The sequence below is a fragment of the Monodon monoceros genome, unplaced genomic scaffold (assembly GCF_005190385.1).
Source record: "Monodon monoceros isolate NGI ecotype Baffin Bay Population unplaced genomic scaffold, NGI_Narwhal_1 Super_Scaffold_13, whole genome shotgun sequence".
NCBI lineage: Eukaryota > Metazoa > Chordata > Mammalia > Artiodactyla > Monodontidae > Monodon > Monodon monoceros.
In genome coordinates, this window is record NW_021703769.1 from 8,002,867 (window position 1) to 8,024,061 (window position 21,195).

Below are 21,195 nucleotides of genomic sequence, written 5' to 3' on the forward strand. Positions count from 1 at the left end.
TTGCAGGTGAGGACAAGGTGGACCAGTTTGGTAATATGTAGCATGGTGGGTTCAAACTCAGGTCTGGCTTAAACTCTATAAGAAACAAGTTTACTCACACAAAATGGGAAATAACACTTAACTTACAAATTGTGTGAGTAAAGATACAAAATATCTGGCAGACACATAGTAGCTCTTCAATAAATTACAATTTGTTGGGATTTCCCTGGCGGTCCAGTGGTTAATACTGCACTTCCACTGCAGGGGGCACAGGTTCAATCCCTGGTCAGGCAGCTAAGATCTCACATGCCTCATGATGTGGCCTAAATAAATAAATAGTAAAATGACTTATAAACTTGAGTGTATACCTGTGTTTTTCATCTCCTTAGAAATGAACCTGCTCTTTTAACGAAATTTTACAAAAGTTCTCTCCACGTAACTGCATTTTGGAGGCTTTAAGATACATTTTTTCATAGTATAATTTACCAAAAGGGCTGAATTCTACTCAGAAATTATCAAGCATATACAGGGGCCAAATGTACATTTGTGAAGACAATGGTTGATTGCATTTCGGCTGATATTTCAAATATTCATCTTAACCTTCCTAAGACGTAAGTATAGTAACCCCCAATTTTATGAATGAGGAAACTAGGCTCAGAGAGGTTAAATAATTTGCCTAAGGTCACACAGCTAGTGAGTGGTAGAGCCTTGGCTTCAACCCAAGCTGTTGAAAGCCAAGCTATTCTTTTTGTCATATAGAATTGCTTCCTGTATGACAAATAAAACCCTCTGGGATTTTCCAACAATCTCTTCCTCAGAAAACAAAGAATGTATTGATACAAATCTTTCTCTTTTCATTTGGCAATGAGGAAATCATCAATGATCAATTGCCTATTATGTGCTTATTGGATGCTGGCCAAGGTAAAGGGGCGGTACTGTGTCATTTGCTCTAGCAGAGACAAAAAAAAAAAAAAAAGGAGACAATGTCTGTAATTTCAAGGATTTTTTTTGTGTGTGTCTAATCAGGCAGGAAACCCCAAGACAAACGCAACAGAGGTTATGACCTTCATTATTTGAGAGCCCAAACCCTGTTAATTCTTATTAATGTTAACAATAAACATTTTAGAACCTTTACTATATGCCAAGGACTCTCAGTGCTTTGTCATCCTCAGAAAAACCCTACTGGCTAGGTCCTCTCATTATCAGCACTTTGAGATGAGCTACCTGAGCCTGACAGAGATAAAAGTAAATTATCGCTGGTTGATCCAGCTCCTAAGTGGCTGAGCTGGGATTTGAACTCACCAGCATTTCTTTGCTAGTCTTCCTCTGGCTTTATTCAATTATACAGTTTCCTGAGTCGAAACTACAGTATTAAGCTGAACACTCGGTATAACAACTGAGACATCTATGTTGCCTCTCTTGTATGTAGTTTGCAAAAACCATGGCATACAATAGAGTAATATTGTAGGTAATATTCACCGAGCATTTTACTGTGCTAAGAACTATAGATGTATTATTCTCACAGCAACCCCACGAGACTGGCTATTTTTATTACTCTTATTTCCAGGAGACTTGACCTTTACCGTGTGGTTGGTTCTAATACCATCCGTTCGACAGATGTGGAAAGTAAGTCCTTCAAGTTTCCACAATCAGTAAGTGGATATACAACACACCCGCTGGTTTAGCCAAAGCTCTGAAGCACAAAACTATGTATTAACATTTGATATATTTGAGAGAGTGCTGTGTTTCTCAGCACAGAGAAATCAGCCGTTGCCCTCTTCGGGACCCTCAACCTCACCCTCATCACACAAGCTCACACAAATGCGCATGTGCACGCACGCATGCACACACACACACACACACACACACACACACACAGAATTTTGTCATCTGCGGTCACTTGGTGTGAGGGCTGGAGTATAATTATCCATTCAGGACTTGGTAAGATTTCCCGGAACAAAACAGAGGGCCTGGGCCTGTCTTGGTAATGATGGTGGGCCTGTACCAGGCGCTTCAAGATCTCTCATTAGTAATTCCCAGCAACATCCCTATCGGGATGACTCACAGGGGCTCAAGCGACAGAGGAGGCCAAGGGAGGGAGAGTGAGTTTCTGGGAAGGGGCTCAAAGTAGTCATTTTGTATTTAGCTGCACCTCATCAAAGACGGGTATGTGTTGATGTCAACCAAGTTTTAAAGAACCAGCACGGCTTTCTTCTGCAATCCGGGACTTTCTCCACTGGACATGAGAAAACAATTTCTCCGAAATAGGAATTTTCTTGCTGGCTGTTATGAGACTAACGACTGCCTGCACTTCTAAGTATCTATTTGGAGTTTATAAAGCAAAATGATGCTAAACTGAGGTGAAAACCTAGCAAATCTGAAATTATTTTCCTTTCTGCTTAAGCACACCTGCCGAGAGAGAAAGAAAAGAAAACACAGCGGGGGTGGGGGTGGGGTGGGGGGTGGGCAGATAACTCAATAGCTGACATAACAATAGGATTCAGCATTTCTTGAGCACTTACTATGTGTCAAGCACCGTGCCAGAAGAAAGGCACACAGTGGTGAACTGAATGCTTCTTCTGTTTGGGGCTTTTTATTTATTTATTTTACCACCATTGAGGCGTAAAACAACATTTGCACCACACAGCTCCACATATACTGATCCCACCCACCTCCGTTTTGGAGATATTCCCATTTAAGAAACATTTCCAATATTCTGAGATATTCCTGGTTTAAGAAAGGGTGATGTAATATAGCATGTTGTATATGAAGGTACATAGTAAAGGCCAAAATCAGAAAATCTGGGTCTGACTTCCACATAACACTATGATAAGGTCTGTGACACAGGGCAAATTATAGAACTCTCTAAATTTTAACTTTATTTATTCATTTATTTTGTTGCCATTGGGCTGAAATGGAAAATTCAACGAAAAATGTCTAGCTTAGTGCCTGGCTTATCATAAGCCCTAGAAAGCTTTACATTTGTACACTAAGTAACATATGGTATATATGATATAGTGTCTATTACATATAGTATATATTCTATAGCATATGCTATAGAATATGTACTATATAGTGTATATATAGATATATTACATATAGTATATATTCTATAGCATATGGTATAGAATATGTACTATATAGTGTATATATAGATATCTATATAGATATAATACATTATGTATGAATTATATAAATATATAACTATTACTTTTATTAACACTAACAGCCATTAACGTTTAATCAAGACAAATCTGAAATGACAGAGTTCAAGCTCAAGTCGGCCTGCAAAAGGTTTTCAAAAAACCAGCTAAAAGTTTACAATAAACTTACGAGAGAAGGATTTGACACCAGGGTCAAAATGACGCAGTCACGTGACTGAAAACCCTCAGAGGAAACAGAACTTCCCTCACCTCCTCCTTGGCTGGCGGTCGTTTTTGTACTGGATCAGAACGAAAGAATACGAACCACTTCAAAACAATCAGCAAAGTCTCCAACTTCTCTTCCTTGGTTAGTACAGAGAGTTCTACCCTTGGCAGCCACGAGGACCCTAGGAAGTGTGTGTGTGTGTGTGTGTGTGTGTGTGTGTGTATGGTGTGTTCTCTCCCGCGCTTGCTTAAGATGGACTTTGTAGGGATGGATGGGGATGGTAGGGGCCGCGGTTCGAAGGTGCAGGTGCCTAGCTTTTGCACAAGGTGGTCAGTGTCCAAATGGAGGGAGGGGCAGATGCCCAGTCTCAACCACAAGTCCTGCTTTTGCCTCTCATTTCATAACCAGCTAAAATGGCAACATCAGGTGGAGTACTGACAGTGGACTACGTTGTAGGCGCTTTACCTGCACTCACTCATTACATCTTCATAACAACCAAAATGGAGCAGCTAGGGAGAAAACTCTCCAAATTCAGCGGCTCCTCCTTGCCCAAGTTAAGACCCTAAGGTGAAATCCCCTCTTCGGGTGCCTTTCACTAAGACTCAAACCCTCCCCACCTTGGGAGGTGCAGAAAGCCAACCATCCTCCAAAAACACTTCCGTCCAGGCTGGCAAAAAAACTGGTTTCGGGCAACGCGCGGGCTCTCGGGCTCCGGCAGGCGCCGGCAGCCTCCCCGGGGCGGTACTCGGAGACCTCGCCAGCGCGGCGGCGCGATTGTGCAAGCGCGAGGCTGCAGTTCCCGGCCGCCGGGGGAGGGCGGGGAGGCGCGCTCGGCGCACGCCCGGTGAACTCCAGTGAGCGTGCCTTCCCTGGGGGATTATCTCCAGGGTGGAGTCCGCGGCGTTCCCGCCCGGAGAGCCGCGCTCCGGTCACCCGAGGCCTGGCGCCCTCGCTCACCTCGCTGACTCCATCCTACTTCCATGCACCACCCCCAACCCCGGGTCCCGCGTCCCTCCGGGCCTGGCCAGCCGTAACCCACTCCGCCCCACTTAGCGTGCTCATTGGCCACCCAGGGCCTGCCCTGTCTCCATAAATACATGGTCCCCGGGCATGGAGCATGGAGAGGGACAGGAGCAAAGCGCAGCGCCAGCAGCATCTCTTCTACCTTCCTAGACACCTCCACTTCGCTACTCCAGAGCTGGAAGTCAGACTTGCAACCAACAGGCGGACTCACGTCCTTTCCTTTCCTCTTCCAAGAGCCACCCAACTCCCGGCTGCGCTCCTCCAGCCCCTGCGGCCAGCGCTAGGCGGGCATCCGCTCCCTGAGGCTGCCGCGCGGTGCAGCGTCGAGCATCCTCGCCGAGTTCCTTTCTGCTCTCCGTCCGTCTTCCGCCCTCTCCCACACCTGCTGCCCCTCTTTGCCTCTCTTCCGCAGAATCGTAAGGCCCCAGCCCTCGCCGGCGCCTCTTTAGCCACCTCGCCCTTCCCAGCCCCCGCACATTCCCAAGCGCCCGGTCTCCTCCGCTGCCATGAGCTCCCCCATCGGCAAGAGCCGCTCCCTTGCCGCCTTCCTACAGGAGCTGCGCAGCCTGGGGCAGCCCCCCAGACCCGTGACATCTACGGCGTGCGCGCCCCGTCGGCCGCGGGAGGTGCCCCTCTGCCCCATGATGGAACAGGGCGAGGCGCAAGACGCGGCCGCCCTGCCCGGTCCCACCAAGTGGCCACTGCTGGGCAGTCTGCTGGAGATTCTCTGGAAAGGAGGGCTCAAGAAACAGCACGACACGCTGGTAAATGCCTCGTCGCGCCCCCAGTTCCCGTTCTGCTCCCCGCCTTGCTCTCCAAACCCTCCCCGAGGCGCGCGGTTCGGGCGCACGGTGCGCTCGGTTGTGTGTCCAGGCTGCAGCGGGCCCCGGTCCCCGAGAGGAAGGAGGCGGGGAGGAGGGAGAAGCGCTCTTGGGACTCTGCAGCGGACGCGCGCTTACTTCGCACCCTGCCCGGCCCGCTGCAGGCGGAGTACCACGAGAAATATGGCAAGATTTTCCGCATGAAGTTGGGTTCCTTCGACTCGGTGCACTTGGGCTCGCCGTGTCTGCTGGAAGCGCTCTACCGCACGGAGAGCGCGTACCCCCAGCGTCTGGAGATCAAACCGTGGAAGGCCTATCGCGACTATCGCGAGGAGGGCTACGGACTGCTGATCTTGTGAGTCCAGGAAGCTGGATGGGGTTCGGCGGCTGGAAATTGGGAAGGGACGGGAATGAGGGTTCCCTGGGGTTGGACCCTTCTAATGCAGGGAGAACACGGAAGCCCGTACCTGCTGCGGTCACAGGCTCTTGCGTGGACTAGAGTGGGTGGAGGGACGTTTGGGCTGAGTACGCAACACTTGTGTTCTTTCTGGCAAGTGGGCTGGGCCAGGTCTTTCCGTCAAAGAAATGTCCAAAAAATGGTTACGCGAATTATGATGTTTGGACTCTTGGGTGGAATGAGATTGTCAAGTTAGCGTGCCAAGGCAAACATGTTATACTAATAAAATTATCCCTTAAAATTCTGCGACCCGCCCCTCTCCCCCCTTGGTAGCTCAAACGCCAGAAGTTAACTCCTTTTGCTTTTGACAATGACCTTCCTTTGTAAAGGAAACTGTGGGAATTAGGAGATAGACCTACTTGGAAAGCTGGCATGGAGGGGTGTGGAGGTTGCACTTTAGAGAGAAATACTCTAATGTGATATGATTCCTCAGCTTTTACATTGTTAGCATTTAATACGTTAGCACTTTTTTTACCCCCAAATTATAATGCCTAATAGTCGTATTTTTCAGGATATATATAATTACTGGATTTATTTATTTATGGCTACATTGGCTCTTCGTTGCTGCGCTGCGGCTTTTTCTAGGTGTGGCTAGCGGGCTCGCTGGCTCTAGAGCGCAGGCTCAGTAGTTGTGGAGCACGGGCTTAGTTGCTCTGCAGCATGTGGGATCTTCCGGGACCAGGGATCGAACCCGTGTCCCCTGCATTGGCAGGCAGATTCTTAACCACTGAGCCACGAGGGAAGTCCCCAATTACTGGCGTTAAAAACGGCATTAATGCATGATGCATCACAGGCGGCGTGGTCATCTATAGAGCAAGTGCAGAAGGGTTCATGATGAGAACAGGCTTTTTACAGCTCCGGTGACTCTCACTGTTATTTGAAGGCAATGGCAAAATTCTAAATTCGAGGTGTTCTGTGAATGTGCCTTTCAACCCAATTGAAAGAAGACAAGATTTTTCTCCTCAAACAGATCTGAGTTGCTGGTGAAGTGGGTGTCCACGTGCCCACCCTTACTGCTGGAAACAGGCCACTGGCCTCCCAGTTCAACCCCAGCGAGGGCACATCAAAAGTTCTGAACCCAAATATCTAGACTTGATCTTTCTGTGCGATCTTTGGCTCAAGGGAAAAGTGATTATTCATCGTATTGTCAAACCAGCCCCGAATATTCCAATACTAATTATTCTCTGGCTGTTTCTTGGCACGATTTTGTGTTCATTTGGTTATATAGTTTATGAAGTCAGAGAACTGGAGGTGTCTCTGCTTCTTCGTTCTTTTCCTTTCCGTTTGCTCTAAATATAATTCTGCTTCTCTCCCAGGGAAGGAGAAGACTGGCAGAGGGTCAGGAGTGCCTTTCAAAAGAAACTAATGAAACCAGTGGAAATTATGAAGCTGGACAACAAAATCAATGAGGTTTGCAGGATGGGGTTCGCTTTCCTGGTTCTTCTGGGGATGGAGGGATTTAGTGGAGCTTCAAGCCACAGCTACAAAGTGCAGAAGAAAAGGCAGGCAATTTGGATAACTCAGGAGTCTTCCTTTTCTCCTCATTCCTCTCCACATCCTCCTTCCTTATTCCCCCCTCCTTCACTCCCTTTTAAAGTAGTATTACGATAAGGGAGCAGTTACGAGCATAGACTTTGACATTCTACAGTCCTGGTTTTGAACGTCACCCCACCCCCACCAGCTATGTAACCTGACTGTACCATTTAACTTGCTCACTTTCCCAGTCTATAAACTGGGAGTAACAATTCCCACTCCATAGGTTTACTGTGAGGATTAAATGAGATAACACTATAAACTTCCTAGGTAGTGACAGCTGAGCTGGGTTTTTTAGGATGAGTAGGAGTCTGCAAGCCAGAGAAGGTGAGAAAAGGCATTCAGGCAGAGAGCATAGCCTGCTGAAAATATGGAGGCATGAGATGGTGTGTGCAGAGAACAGTACATTTAGTGCAGCTGAAGTGAAGCTTTCTCTGAAATGATGCTGGGCAGAGGGCAGGTCTTTACAACATTTTTGTGCCACGCTAAGGTTTTTAGATGTTATCCTTTAGCCAGCAGGGGCCCAAAGGGGGAAGTATTTAAAAATGTAGAGGATTCTTTTTACTCCTGTTCACTCTGGGTATTTATTTTGAACTGGACCCACATAGGATCATGTAGGTGAAAGATTGCAAATTCAGAAGCTTCCAAGGGCCAGGTGATTAATATCAATGTATAAGACAGGCCCAATAGGGATTTTAGCAAGCAGAATAGTGCATGCCCTTTCTAGAGGGGACAGCGGCCCCAGCTCTGGCAAATGCCTGCCACATGGAAATGTAGACCCAGTGTCACCAGATCTAGTAATTATTATTATTTTTTGATGACTAACGGAAAATTCATATGTTCATGGGAAATCTCTGGATTTTTTGATGGTAACAAATTCAAAGTACTTTTTAACATGCTATGTGGACAAACTAAACATGCCCATTAGTTGCACCTGTGGATTTTGTAGTCCCATATACCCTATTTCAGACCCCAGCAGAGCCACTTTTATGTGTCCAAGGGAGAGTGCCTTAGCTACTCTCTAAGCCTCAGTTTTCTCATCTGTTACCTAGGAAATGGGAGTAATGACAGTACTTTCTACCTCATGAGCTTATTTGAGGATCAGCTAAGGTAATACACTTTGTACCATGCCTGGTTCTGTACAAGCCTCATGAAATGCAAAGCATTAGTCATCTGAAGCCCTGATTGTGGAAACTGGCCTCTAGGGGCTGTATAGGACCTGTCCAAGGTGACAGAGCTGTTCAGTAAAGGCGCTGCGTCCAGAACTTACAGTTCCCTGGCTCTAAGCTTAACATGCTTAATACAACCCCAACCAGTAAGGAGACGTTTGCCTGCCCAGCTATGGAAGTGGCAAACCTCAGGGTAGCCAGAGTCCTTGAGACGTTGTCCCCACAGAGACACTGGGCTGATTCCTCCTTTGTGGTTTATTCTCCATTCTGATTAGAAGAAATGTTTTCCTTTTCTTAAATTTAGATCAAAAGCTGAAACCTAAGCTTCAGGGAGGCTGCAGGGAAAGCTCAGGAAATAACCCAGGACAAGGGTGTTGGGGCAGAAGATGAACTGCCAAGGAGAATATATAATTAGTGATGATTCAGAATGAGTAACATTATGGGCAGTGAATATACAAGGTAGCAAAACCTGAAGCTAACTTACTGAACTTGAAACTTTTGTTTTCCTTCAGTGACTGAAATGTGTCTTTGGTGATTTCTTTCTGTTAAGGTCTTGGCTGATTTTACAGGTAGAATAAGTGAGCTCTGTGATGAGCGAGGCTGCATTGAAGACTTGTACAGCGAGCTGAACAAATGGTCATTTGAAAGTAAGTCGTCTTCACATCTTGTTCATTTGATTTTGCAAGTGATTTTGAGGACAGACATGGCCCTGTGGACAACTCTTCTGTAATCATATACCACTGCTGAGTAGGAAAGGCCATAGCAGCCCTCTTAATGCTTTCAGGCGTTTAGGTGGTGCTCTACCCTCTGGACTGTTTATGTAGTCATTCAACAAACATTTATACAGCACCTGCTATGTGCCAGGCACTGTACTAGGGACACAGCAGTGAACAAAACAGGCAACATCCTTGCTCACATGGAGCTCAGATTTTAGTAGGGGTGACAATCAACTGGTAAATATATTTTAATATATACTATGCCAAGGAGTAAGGGAGTCAAGAAAGAAGATAGGTTCCTAGGTGAGGCAAGTCTGCTTGGTAAGGAGACATTTGAGGTGAGACCTAAAGGAAGGCAAGGAGCAAGCCACCGGGGTATCTGTGGGAAGCCTGTTGGGACAGTGGAGACAGGAGGTGCAAATGTCCTGGGGTGAAAGGATGAACAATGTCTTTGGGGAACTTCGAGGATGCTGGTGTGAGTGGATTATGGGGGGAGGGGAAAGAGGAGCTGAGAAAGATTAAGCCGGGGCCTGAAAGTCCCCGCAAGAACGTTTACTTTGAGTCCGATGTTGAGCCATGGAAAGTTTCAAACAGAAGGGAGCATGGTCACTGTTTTCAAGGACCACGCTGGGAATAAAAGCAAAGCCCTGCCTTGACGTGCTCGCTGCCCAGTGGAGATGCAGGCAGGGGAACAAGGCAGCTGCAGTAGAATGTGGAGCACTTGACTTGAGGGGGTTCAAGGCTGGGGGAGAATCCTAGTGGCTGCCTCAGCTGAGCATGGTCAGGGCCGCTTCATCTCAGCCGAGGCCTGGGGGATAAGCAGGAGTTTCCCAGGTGAAAGTGAAGGAAGATGGAATGTTCCAGGCTGAAGGAACAGAGAGTGTTGTGTTGAGGAGAAAGAAGGGTGTTCTGAGTAACTGGAGCATGTCCAGCAAGGGACGAGGATGTCCAGGGCAGAGGATAGGAGGAAGCAGCGGCCAGCCCATGTCAGTCCTGTAAACCAGGGATGGGCATTTGGCTTTGAGCCCAGAGTCCCTGGGAGCAATAGGAGAGTGATTTTAGCAGGAAGGTGCCAAGGTCCGATTTGCCGGAAGGATCACTCTTGACTGCTAATGTGAGGGATTGGAGAGGGTGCCCCGGGACGGAGGCTTTTGTCCTGACCTGTCTCCCCCATCAGATAGACCTCGTTGTAAAGCTACAGACTGTCATCTTGGCACATGAGAAAGCCCCATGCCAATAAGAAATCCACAGAAGGTGTTAAGGGAAAGAGGGAATGATTATAGAGGAGAAAAGAAGAGTATGTTTTGGAAATCGTCCACTGGAAATACCCAGATTAAGGAGTATCAAATGCATTTCTTTGCAAGTCAAAGAAAACCTGACCATGGTGGTTGACAAATTATTGTCCAGCGTTATGAGAAGTCCTGAGGAAGCCAGTCCACAGCTGGCACTCAGTGATGTCCCTGGGACCCAAGCCTGTTCTGTCTTCCTTCTCATCCATCCTGAGCTAGTTGGCTTCTTGCAGAATGGCTCCTGCCCCTCCTGGCCTCACCCCTGCATTCTAGGCAAAAACAAGAAGGAAAGAGGGAAGAGCTAAACCAGCTGTGCTTTCCCCTTTATCAAGAAAGCAAAAGTGTCTCCCTTGAACCTCATTGGCCAGACCTGGGTCATGTGACTGCTTTGGCTGCTACAGGAAGCTTGGGAAATCAGGGAACAGAATTGTCTTAGATCGATCCAGATTTATTGCCTGAGGACTGATACATTGACAGCCTAAATAAAATCGGGGTTCTCTTAGGGAAGAAATGGGCAAGAATGAGTATGGAGTAGGTCATTAACAATGGCTGCTACACATGATATCAAGGGCAAACTCTGAGAAAATCAAGACATTACAGGATAATGTATAAAAATGGCTGCATCTTCACAGTGGCTTTTCTGATCAGGAGGTTCTGCAGGGGATGAGTCATTGGACCTGGAGATAATTTTAGAAAGAGAGGAGAGTAATCAGGCCCCTTTCTCTCAGAGAATTTGCTTTTCCTCTGTTCTTCGAAAAGACCTCACTTTTTTTTTTTTTTTTTTTTTTTTTTTTGCGGTACGCGGGCCTCTCACTGTTGTGGCCTCTCCCGTTGCGGAGCACAGGCTCCGGACGCGCAGGCTCAGCGGCCATGGCTCACGGGCGCAGCCGCTTTGCGGCATGTGGGATCCTCCCGGACCGGGGCACGAACCCGCGTCCCCTGCATCGGCAGGAGGACTCTCAACCACTGCGCCACCAGGGAAGCCCAAGACCTCACTTTTATGGGAGACAGAATTGAGCCTTTGGTAGCCAGCTAATCATGGACGCCAGTGTCGTTGTGAATGGGTAACAGTGTTGATTATTTTAAATAACAGGCATCTGCCTTGTGCTATATGAGAAGAGATTTGGGCTCCTTCAGAAGAATGCAGGCGATGAAGCTTTGAACTTCATCATGGCCATCAAAACAGTAAGCATCTCCTGGGTAGAGAACCTTTCCTTATAAAACGTTTACAGAACCTAACAAATGTGCATCACAGTGTTTCCCAAGAGTGGCATCCACACATATTTTATTACAGTAGTTAAGTGTTCATTTTAATATGTGTTGCATATTTTCATGAATGAATGTACATATACGTACATATAATAAAAAAAGGCACATTCAGTCGTTGTCAGGCAAGGTGAAAGTAGGTATTTCAGTTAAAGGTCAGTTGATTAAAATACTATTGCAAAGAGTCTGAAAATTTTCAGATTAAAATTTGGGGGATTGTTTAGGTTGTATGTAGAGATAGTAGACGCTGTGAAACTGGTTTTAGGAATGGCCGAAGTTTGGAAATCATTGGAAATGGATATGAGATTTGTATCCTTCTTTTTTTATGTTTAGGTCATAAGATCAATTTTTTTATGAAACACAGCCAGTGGAAAAGCATCCCAAAGATGATTTTCATATGTCCCTGGAGGGTGGGGCCGGGGACTGGTGCTGAGAGCCCTGAGGCGTCCTTGGAATTCCGGCCTTTAGGGGAGCAAAGGGTGCAGTTGTTTAGAACGCTTCTCTCAAGGAGTGCAAGTTGTCTTTGAGAGAAAGAGAAACGGGGGTGAAAAGGCATTTGTGTTCCCCTCAGATGATGAGCACGTTTGGGAGAATGATGGTCACGCCAGTCGAGCTGCACAAGAGCCTCAACACCAAGGTCTGGCAGGCGCACACTCTGGCCTGGGACACCATTTTCAAATCGGGTAACGTGGCCACATGGACCTAGCAACCCTGTCTTCGGAGCTGCTGCCGGAAGGTCTGGATGATCTTGGCCTCAGCACCCCATCCTTTGATGGAGTTGCTCCTCCGGATTCTTTTGGGCTTTGCAAACTCATGAATTTGGGGATCGCCCTGGTACAGATGAATTCTAGGAAAAGGCAGGAGGTAGTTTTCTGTAGTCTTCTTTGGGAACTAGGAGTGGTTAAAAACAAGAGCTTTGGAGTCAAAGATTCCTGGGTTCAAGTCCCAGCTCTGTCATTGGGTGTGGTGGCTTGGCCAAATGCACTCTTTTTCATCCTCAGTTGTCTCGCCTTTAAAATGGGTTAATAGTGGTAGTAGTAGTAGTAGTAGTAGTAGTAGTAGTAGTACGTACCTCAGTACAACTGTTTTCAGTTCTAATATAGATAACTTAAAACCTGGCATATGATCTAGTGGGAACTGTCACTGTTTCCTGCCAAGAAAATATGTAATATAATTTCTGCAAAACCTAAAAAAAAACAAAACCTGGCACAGTGCAATATCTCAATGGATCAGAGCTATTTCTGCTACAGGATGAAGGGAATATTTGGTGCTAAATATTGTTCTGAGTATACACACACACACTCATTTAATTCTCACAGAAACCCTGTAAAGTAGGGTTTTCTATTAGGCCTGAGTGATAGAACTGAGACACAAAATTAAGTAACTTTATCAAGATTGCATGCTAGGTAATGGCAAAACCAGGGTTGAAGCCAGGCAGAAGATCCAACTCTAACCGCTGTGCCATTTATTGTCATCATTTTTACCATCATCACCATGATTATTATTATGGTGGTGGCTTGTATGATGGATTGAAGTGAGGGAGGTGCATGCCTAGAATGTACTTGACAAACATCACCATTACTGTCAGCATGCGTGGGCACTGCACGTGTGTGTGTATGTGTGTGTTTATGTTTGGTAACAATGGTGGAGGGTTTCTCCTCTCCTCTGCTGCCAGGATTTGGGAGCCAAATCCCACTGTGCCTGTATCAGGGACCATATCTGCTAGATGCTTGGATATGGGACCAAGTTCTGATTCTGAGAACGGACCCAAATGCTACCTCTGTCTCATGATGACCTCCCTCTCCCAAGCTCTAACCTCTTCCTACTCAAAACGTGACTGCAGACCCAGCAACAGCATCCCCTGATAGCTTGTTAGAAATCAGACTTCCAGGCCCACCCCAGACTCTAGAATCAGAATCTGCGTTTTAAGAAGATGCCCGGGGGATTCTTGTGCACGTTAGTATTTGAGAAGCCCTGCTCCTGTGGGCATTGGTCAGGGCTTGCTGACTTAACAACAAGGCAGTATTAGCTTATCTGACAAATTGTCAAATTGTCAGATCGCCTGCAAAGACCCTTTAGACATTGCAAGGAGAATTTGATCCTGGGTTCCATTTCACTCTTTTCCTCCTCCTAATTTTCAGCTGATTTCCTCTCCCTTTTTCTCTTCTCCAACAGTCAAATCTTGTGTCGACAACCGGTTAGAGAAATATTCTGAGCAGCCCAGTATGGATTTCATTAGTGATATTTATCACCACAATCAGCTTTCAAAGAAAGAATTGTATGCGGCTGTGACGGAGCTCCAGCTGGCTGCAGTGGAAACGGTAAGGGTGGGCCCGGTTTTAGTTTGCTAAATCAACGGGCTGTAAAATCTTTTTCATGATGAATTTTACGTAGTCATTCAACTCACCTATTCCATACGGATTAACTGAGCATTAGCTTAGCAGACATAAAAATTCTCATACTAGAGATGTTCAGGAGACCCAGAGCACAGCCTTTGTGCTTAAACATAGGATAGAAAAATTCATGTGCTTTAGAGACAGAAATCCGGTTCAGGGTATAAGTGCCACGACAAATATGCAAAATGCGACAGGAATTAAGAAGCAGTAAAATCCTACAGCACAGCAAGGTAGATAATCGAGGTTTTTAAAAACTGGATATATTTTAGGCTGTGCATGTTACCCCAAAGTGCCTAACCGTGGATGTTATTTAGTCTAGAAACATTGGAATACTCTCTGCAATTCCAATAATATTTTTTTCTGCTTAAAATTGTCAACAGAGGGAGTTTGGGAAACACTTGATTTCAGTTTAAAGGAAACAGTTAATTTTGTTGTTGTTTTTTTTTTTTTTGCGTTACGCGGGCCTCTCACTGTTGTGGCCTCTCCCGTTGTGGAGCACAGGCTCCAGACGCGCAGGCTCAGCGGCCATGGCTCACGGGCCCAGCCGCTCTGCGGCATGTGGGATCCTCCCAGACCGGGGCACGAACCCGCGTCCCCTGCATCGGCAGGTGGACTCTCAACCACTGCGCCACCAGGGAAGCCACCCCTCATGGAACTTAAGTGGTCTTGGGGCACAGATGATAGACATGTAAATAAATAATGAAATAGGATCATTTCAGATAGCGATCCAGGACCTGGAGGAAGCCATCAGGGTGAAGTCATAGAGAGGTAGGGGAGGTCGTCTCTCTCTGAGCTGTCATACTGGAGCTGACACTGGAATAACGAGAAGGAGCCAGCCAAGGGAAGAGCTGGTGGAAGACCACTCCAAGTAGAGGAAACAGCACATGCCAAGGCCCTGGGCAGAAAGAAGGATGGACTGGAGAACTGGCACATGTGGTCAGAGTTGACAGGGGAGAAGACGATGGGCCCTGTTAACCAGGAGCCTTTGTGAGGCATTTGGATTTACTGCACCTGTGATGGAAATCTCTTGGAGTGTTTTAAACAAGGGAGGCACTTAAATCAGATTGATGTTTTGTAAAGTGGGCTTTGGCTGGTGGGTGGAGAATGGACCTAGCAGAGAGAGAGTGGAAGCAGCAAGGCCAGCTCGCTATGAGATGTGTCTCCTCCATGGAGGTCAAGCCGGGATACTTTGTGCCCATGAGGTTTCTCAGGCCACTTCCCCTCCATTCAGCCCCTGCAGTTATCCTAAAAGGCCAGGGCTGTCTTACAGGGCTTTGGTGAAAGCTACAGTTATCTGCCTTTTGGAAACTCTGTTTGGTACTTGTGGTAAGGGACCCACTGATACGGTTCAATCTGTTTCTTTTTTTAGTCCTGGCTATTCTGAAAGTCACATTTGGAAAATCAGAGAAATTTGAAAGTGTATCTAATTTGGTGGCTATGCCCTCTTCCTGTTTTGTAAATTGGACTCTTGTAATAATGACATCCACGGTTTATTTGCAGCTGAGGCTGGCAGTCCTCTGACAGGAAGAAGGCTACTTGGAGGCATCTTCTTCCAAAAATAATAAATACCATTGGCTCCAAATTGTCCTGCACTTGGCTCATTTATGTGAGTGGCACATAGCACTTAGCAAAAGCGTCTTCATGTCTGCAGAGAGGACACAATGACCATTTTTATGGGAATATTTGGCTTAAATTAGACAAAAATAGGCCTAAAGACACATACATAAGACTACCAGTGGTGAGTATTATGAAGCTAAAAGCTGCACTGGTTGTTTCTGCCAATATTTTTTCTCTTCTCATTGCCTTTGGAAAGGAAATAAAGGATGCCACTTAAAAGGCCATGAGTCTTTGTCAGAAATTGTGGCTGGTTCTTTGAAATACTCAACTTGACGCTAGAATTTCTTATTTTGGTGTTGGCCGCCTCCTACCAGGGCTCTTTCCTTAAGGCTGAAACCCTGGGTACAGATAATGCCTTTTTATTTTTGTGGTAACTTTTGAGAGTGTGGCCAAAAAAATCTTTCTGTTAAATTCCAGGAATGCAACTTCTTGTGCATTTGCATTGCAAAATTTAAAAAAAAAAGACACTTTTATTAGCAACACTCTTAGGCTCTCTCCCCATTCAATTTTCATATTATTTTTTATATTAAACAATTAACAAATTTCATTTTGAGATAATTATCGATTCACATGCAATTCTAAGAAAAAAAATAGAGAGGATTCCTTAATCCTTCACCAAGTTTCCCTCAATGGTAACATGTGCATAAGATAAACTGTTATCACAACCCGGAAATTGATACTGGTGCAATCGTCCATCCGACTCTCATTGGGCCAGTTCTACATGCCCTCATTTGTGTTCAATTTTTGTACCAAACTATATTCTGCGTCCTAATGCAGCAGATTATTTAAAGAATTCTACTTTGATTCCCTCAGGAAATAAGCTATTATTCATTGATGTGTTTTAGAAACTAAATCTGACTTTTCATACAGGGCATTTGTTTGAAGCACAGCCAAGAAGGACATGTAAAAAAGCGTCACTCCTAATGTTTTCATGACGAGGTGGTAGGCATCACCTTTGGTTCAGCTCATATTGGTTTTAAGGCAGTTTATTTGCAGAAAGCTCAAGTTTATGTCCGTTTGGCTTTCAGACAGCAAACAGCTTAATGTGGATCCTCTTCAATTTATCTCGTAATCCCCACGTGCAACAAAAGCTTCTTAAGGAAATTCAGAGTGTACTGCCTGAGAATCGGATGCCACGGGCAGAGGATTTGAGGAATATGCCATATTTAAAAGCCTGTCTGAAAGAATCTATGCGGTGAGAACACGTGCCTAAGCCAATATGAATATGTCAGAAGGCTGCTCTCTGCAACACATAATAAGGGGTGCCCTCCCACAGTTGATTCGTAAACATTTACAAAGCTACAAAAAAAAAAAAGAGCCTTTGGACCATATTCCTTTCCTATTACTCATTTCCTAAATCATTTGGGCAAATTCTATTAAATCTTGGAAAGTCAGAGTCTTGCCCTTTACATCAGTAAGCATAATACTCTAATGGACGCTATGAGCAATAATTAAGATTAGGGGCACGATTGAAGGATGTGAGATGAAACCTCAGCAAGGAACCATATTATTATATAAGACATAGAGACACCTTTGGTTTTGAGCCTCTGTATAAAATGTTCTTCGCAAATTCTTTTTCTGGAAAACAAAGCTCACAATGTCTTCGGGTCAGAAGGAAATATCTTTAACTTCATGAAGCGTAGTTAGGAGAAACCGAGAACAAACAACAAGCTTGAGGGCGAAGCATGTCAATGTACACACTTGAACGTGTACGGGGAATGAAACCGAACAAACACTGTTAACAGCTATGAAGCAGGCTTGTACTTGGGGGTTGAACCAACACAATAAGATAGAGAATATAAACAAGAGGTGTAAATATTGGGAGGAAAGAGACAGAACTTCTTTGTAAAGAGCTGGGATCATGTTCCTTTTTTGAGAACTCAGGCAGCAACCATTTATTTAACCAGGATCTGCATTCCCTTGAGCTAGAACTTGGTCCGTGCCCACTTAGACATCTCTGATTCTGTGTTTTCAGGCTTACCCCGAGTGTGCCATTTACAACTCGGACTCTTGACAAAGCAATGGTTCTGGGGGAATATGCTTTACCCAAAGGAGTAAGTAGAATTTGTACAGTCTGTACCTTACCCTTTTCAAATATCCATCAGATCTCCCTGAACGTTTCTACTGGGAGAGCATTCATTTTGGAAATGTGTAGATTGCAGTATATAGTTGACGTGTTGTGTAGTCTAGCATTAGGAATAATGGTCTTCTGTCTCCACAGACAGACCTGGATTCAAGTATAGCCTTGAGTGAGTTACATAACCTCTGCGAGCGTCAGTCTTCTCATCTGTAAAATGGGAATAATAAAACCTACCACATGGGATTGTTGTGAGAATGTGATGTAAAATTTTAAAGTTCATGACCTATTTATTGTGCCAGTATCACCCGGCACATTTCAAGCACTCAATACATGTTGGCATTCATCATTATTATACATTTGTGGGTTACTTTCACATTTGTAAGGTGATGGCTTTTGTAAATTTTGCTATTCAAACGTTTTCTTTAAGTGCTTTGTGTTTCTGTGTGTTTTTAGACAGTATTGATGCTAAATACGCATGTGTTGGGGTCCAATGAAGAAAATTTTGAAGATTCAAGTCAGTTTAGACCCGAACGATGGCTTCAAGACAAGAAAAAGATCAACCCTTTTGCCCATCTTCCATTTGGCATTGGGAAAAGAATGTGCATTGGTCGCCGATTAGCCGAGCTCCAGCTGCACTTGGCTCTCTGCTGGGTAAGACCCTGATGGGATTTCTGCAGCTGTATTCTGGGCTATTCCTCAAGGCAGGAGAAGAGGGGTGATTCTGCTTTTTTGTGCTCCTGTGTTCCAGATCGTCCGCAAATATGACATCGTGGCCACAGACAAGGAGCCTGTGGAGATGCTGCACTTGGGCATCCTGGTACCCAGCCGACAGCTCCCCATTGCTTTCTACCAGAGATAGTAGGCCTCAGGTGAGCATCTGGGGTGTGGAGAATGGCCAAGAGGTGAGCCAAGCTTGGAAGTCAACCATACTTGGCTTGGAGTCCCTGCTCACTGTTGGTTCACTGGGTGACCTTGAACAGTTACTTAACCTTTCTGCCTTCACTTTTTCTTTTTCGTTTGTAAAATGGGGACCAAAATTGTATCCATCCAGAAAGATGATATGAATACAAAATACCTAGCCCAGAGCCTGGCATCAACTAAGTGCTCCAAGATGCAAGCTCCTTGTCATGGTTTTTGCATGTGAATATCGGGGTGGGGGGCAAACTTTTTCTGTAAAGGACCAGTTGGCAAATATTTTAGGCTTTGCAGGACATAAGGTCTCTCTCACATCCACTTTACTCCACCTCAGGGCAGCCTCAGACAACTGGTCAATGAATAGGTGTGACTATTGTATTAGTTTTCTATTGTTGCCATAACAAATTACTAAAACAAATTACTTACAAATTACTAAAACTTGTATTAAATAGCACACATTTATTATTTTATCATTCTTTAGGTCAGAAATTCAACACAGCTCTTGCCAGGATAGAATCAAGTTGTCATTTGGCAGGGCTGTGTTCCTTTCTGGAAGCTCTAGGGGAGAATCTGTTCCCTTACAAATTTCCGTTGTTGGCAGAATTTAGTTTCTTATGGCTGTAAGACTAAGGTTTCTGTTTTCTTGCATCAACTAAGAGTTATTCTCAGCTCCTAGAGGCCACCATTCCTCGGTTCATGACCTCTTCCTCCATCTTCAAAGCCAACTAGCCTCTAGGCTTCAAATCCCTCATCCTTCTTCTATTGCATCTCTCAGACAGGATATCATTCAGGATGATCTCCCCATTTCGAGGTCCATAACCGTCATCACATCTGCCACGCTCCCTTTGCAATGCAAAGTAATATATTCACAGGTTCTGGGGATTAGGGACTAAGCCTTTTTTTGAGGGCCATGATTCTGCCTACCAGTACTATATTTCAATAAATCTTTATTCGTAAATAGAGGTGGTAGTACTTATTGGACCATAGGGTCTTGATTTACAGACCCCTGGCATAGAAGAGGAGATATTTACCAGCCTGTATTAAATACAACGTAATACTTTTTCTGCAACATACCATTTATTACCTTTTCTGACAGTGTGGGTGTTCTCATACCAGCTTCATAATTTTTGCCATATTCATATATCAGCTATTTAATTGCTGCTTAATTATTTCCTTTAAATTAACATAGGCCTAATAGTATACTTTAGCCTTATTTCTAATTTCCTTGATGAAATGGTGTTCTTTTAGTCTAGTTATTTCCCCCTAATCCACAATAAAATGAATTTTCAACTACTGAAGTGATAAGAAGTTAGCCTGAGAAATCGCTAGTATTTTCAGATGTGAAAATATGACATTTCTGACACATAGCTTTATAGAATTAGGTGTCAGTGGTAAAACTCAGTCTCAATCACTCTTCCATTTCAACTACATCACCTAGAATTTGCCTAGAACTAGTTGCTATTTGCTAACTGCAAGTTCAGGGTATTTGCTGATAGGTGGATTATTTCGGGAAACATGCAATTACAGATGAAATTTCTGAATGAGGCCCAGTGAATTCCTCCCTACGTGTCTGGTATCATTAGGCAATTGTCAGATTCTGAACATGCCAACAAACAGAGTTGAATCAAGTAGGATAACGAAGGAATTCTAGCTTAATTGCAAAACTTCCAGTCTTCAGCTGGGACAGTGTGCACAGTTATCTTGGTGAAACACAAGAGCCCAGGGCACTACTGGTTTTAGCATTTATTTTTTTGCTAATAATTCCTCTTGTTTAACTATACTGCTCTGATGTATAATTGGGGTATACTTCATTTTCCAGATTTTTTTTTTTTTTTTTTTTTTACCAAGACCACGAGCAGCAATTTTTACCCTTTTGCAAGAATGAGGCTTTGGGCTTCTGCATGACAGGAAAGCACACATCAAAACCCTGAGCATGAAACAGCATGTCAAGAGCATTTAGTCCCAGGTGTTTATACTCTTTCTTCTGTACAATTGTTCTAGAAGCTGTACTGTCTGTGTAGCTGATGGTATTTATTAAGATGGTATCTGGCTCAGGGAAACCAGATTGTTGGAATGCCAGGCACTCTACAGGGTATACCGCCTGCTTACATGTAACTACACGTAACTGACATCAGCGCCATCCTGACTTACATAGAATTGCTCATCATCCTGTTTTCTCTTGCATAGGGCAGTTGGGCACTTATCCGTTGGTCAGGTAAAAGTCACTAAATGGGGCTTCCCTGGTGGCGCAGTGGTTGGGAGTCCGCCTGCCGATGCAGGGGACGCGGGTTCGTGCCCCGGTCCGGGAGGATCCCACATGCCGCGGAGCGGCTGGGCCCGTGAGCCATGGCCGCTGAGCCTGCGCGTCCGGAGCCTGTGCTCCGCAACGGGAGAGGCCACAACGGTGAGAGGCCCGACTACCGCAAAAAAAAAAAAAAAAAAAAAAAAAATCACTAAATTTTTCTGTCCTAGCTTTACCGGATTCACTGCTGCAATCTTCACTTCTCAGAAGTTTACATTTCACAATGAAAGACCGACTATAGCTAGATTATTGGGGGCCTGTGT

The 21,195-nt window shown here is 45.0% G+C and overlaps 1 protein-coding gene across 1 annotated transcript; it reads left to right on the forward strand.

The window, feature by feature from the left end:
- The first annotated feature begins 4,465 nt into the window (after positions 1 to 4,465).
- Positions 4,466 to 18,986, forward strand: LOC114894485 (1,25-dihydroxyvitamin D(3) 24-hydroxylase, mitochondrial). Its single transcript, XM_029221227.1, has 11 exons — positions 4,466 to 5,135; positions 5,357 to 5,547; positions 6,966 to 7,059; positions 8,902 to 8,998; positions 11,450 to 11,541; positions 12,194 to 12,305; positions 13,798 to 13,943; positions 16,664 to 16,830; positions 17,611 to 17,689; positions 18,169 to 18,366; positions 18,464 to 18,986. Exons 1-11 carry the CDS (start codon positions 4,878 to 4,880, stop codon positions 18,572 to 18,574), a joined length of 1,545 nt encoding a protein of 514 aa, XP_029077060.1. The 5' UTR covers positions 4,466 to 4,877; the 3' UTR covers positions 18,575 to 18,986.
- The last annotated feature ends 2,209 nt before the right edge of the window (positions 18,987 to 21,195 follow it).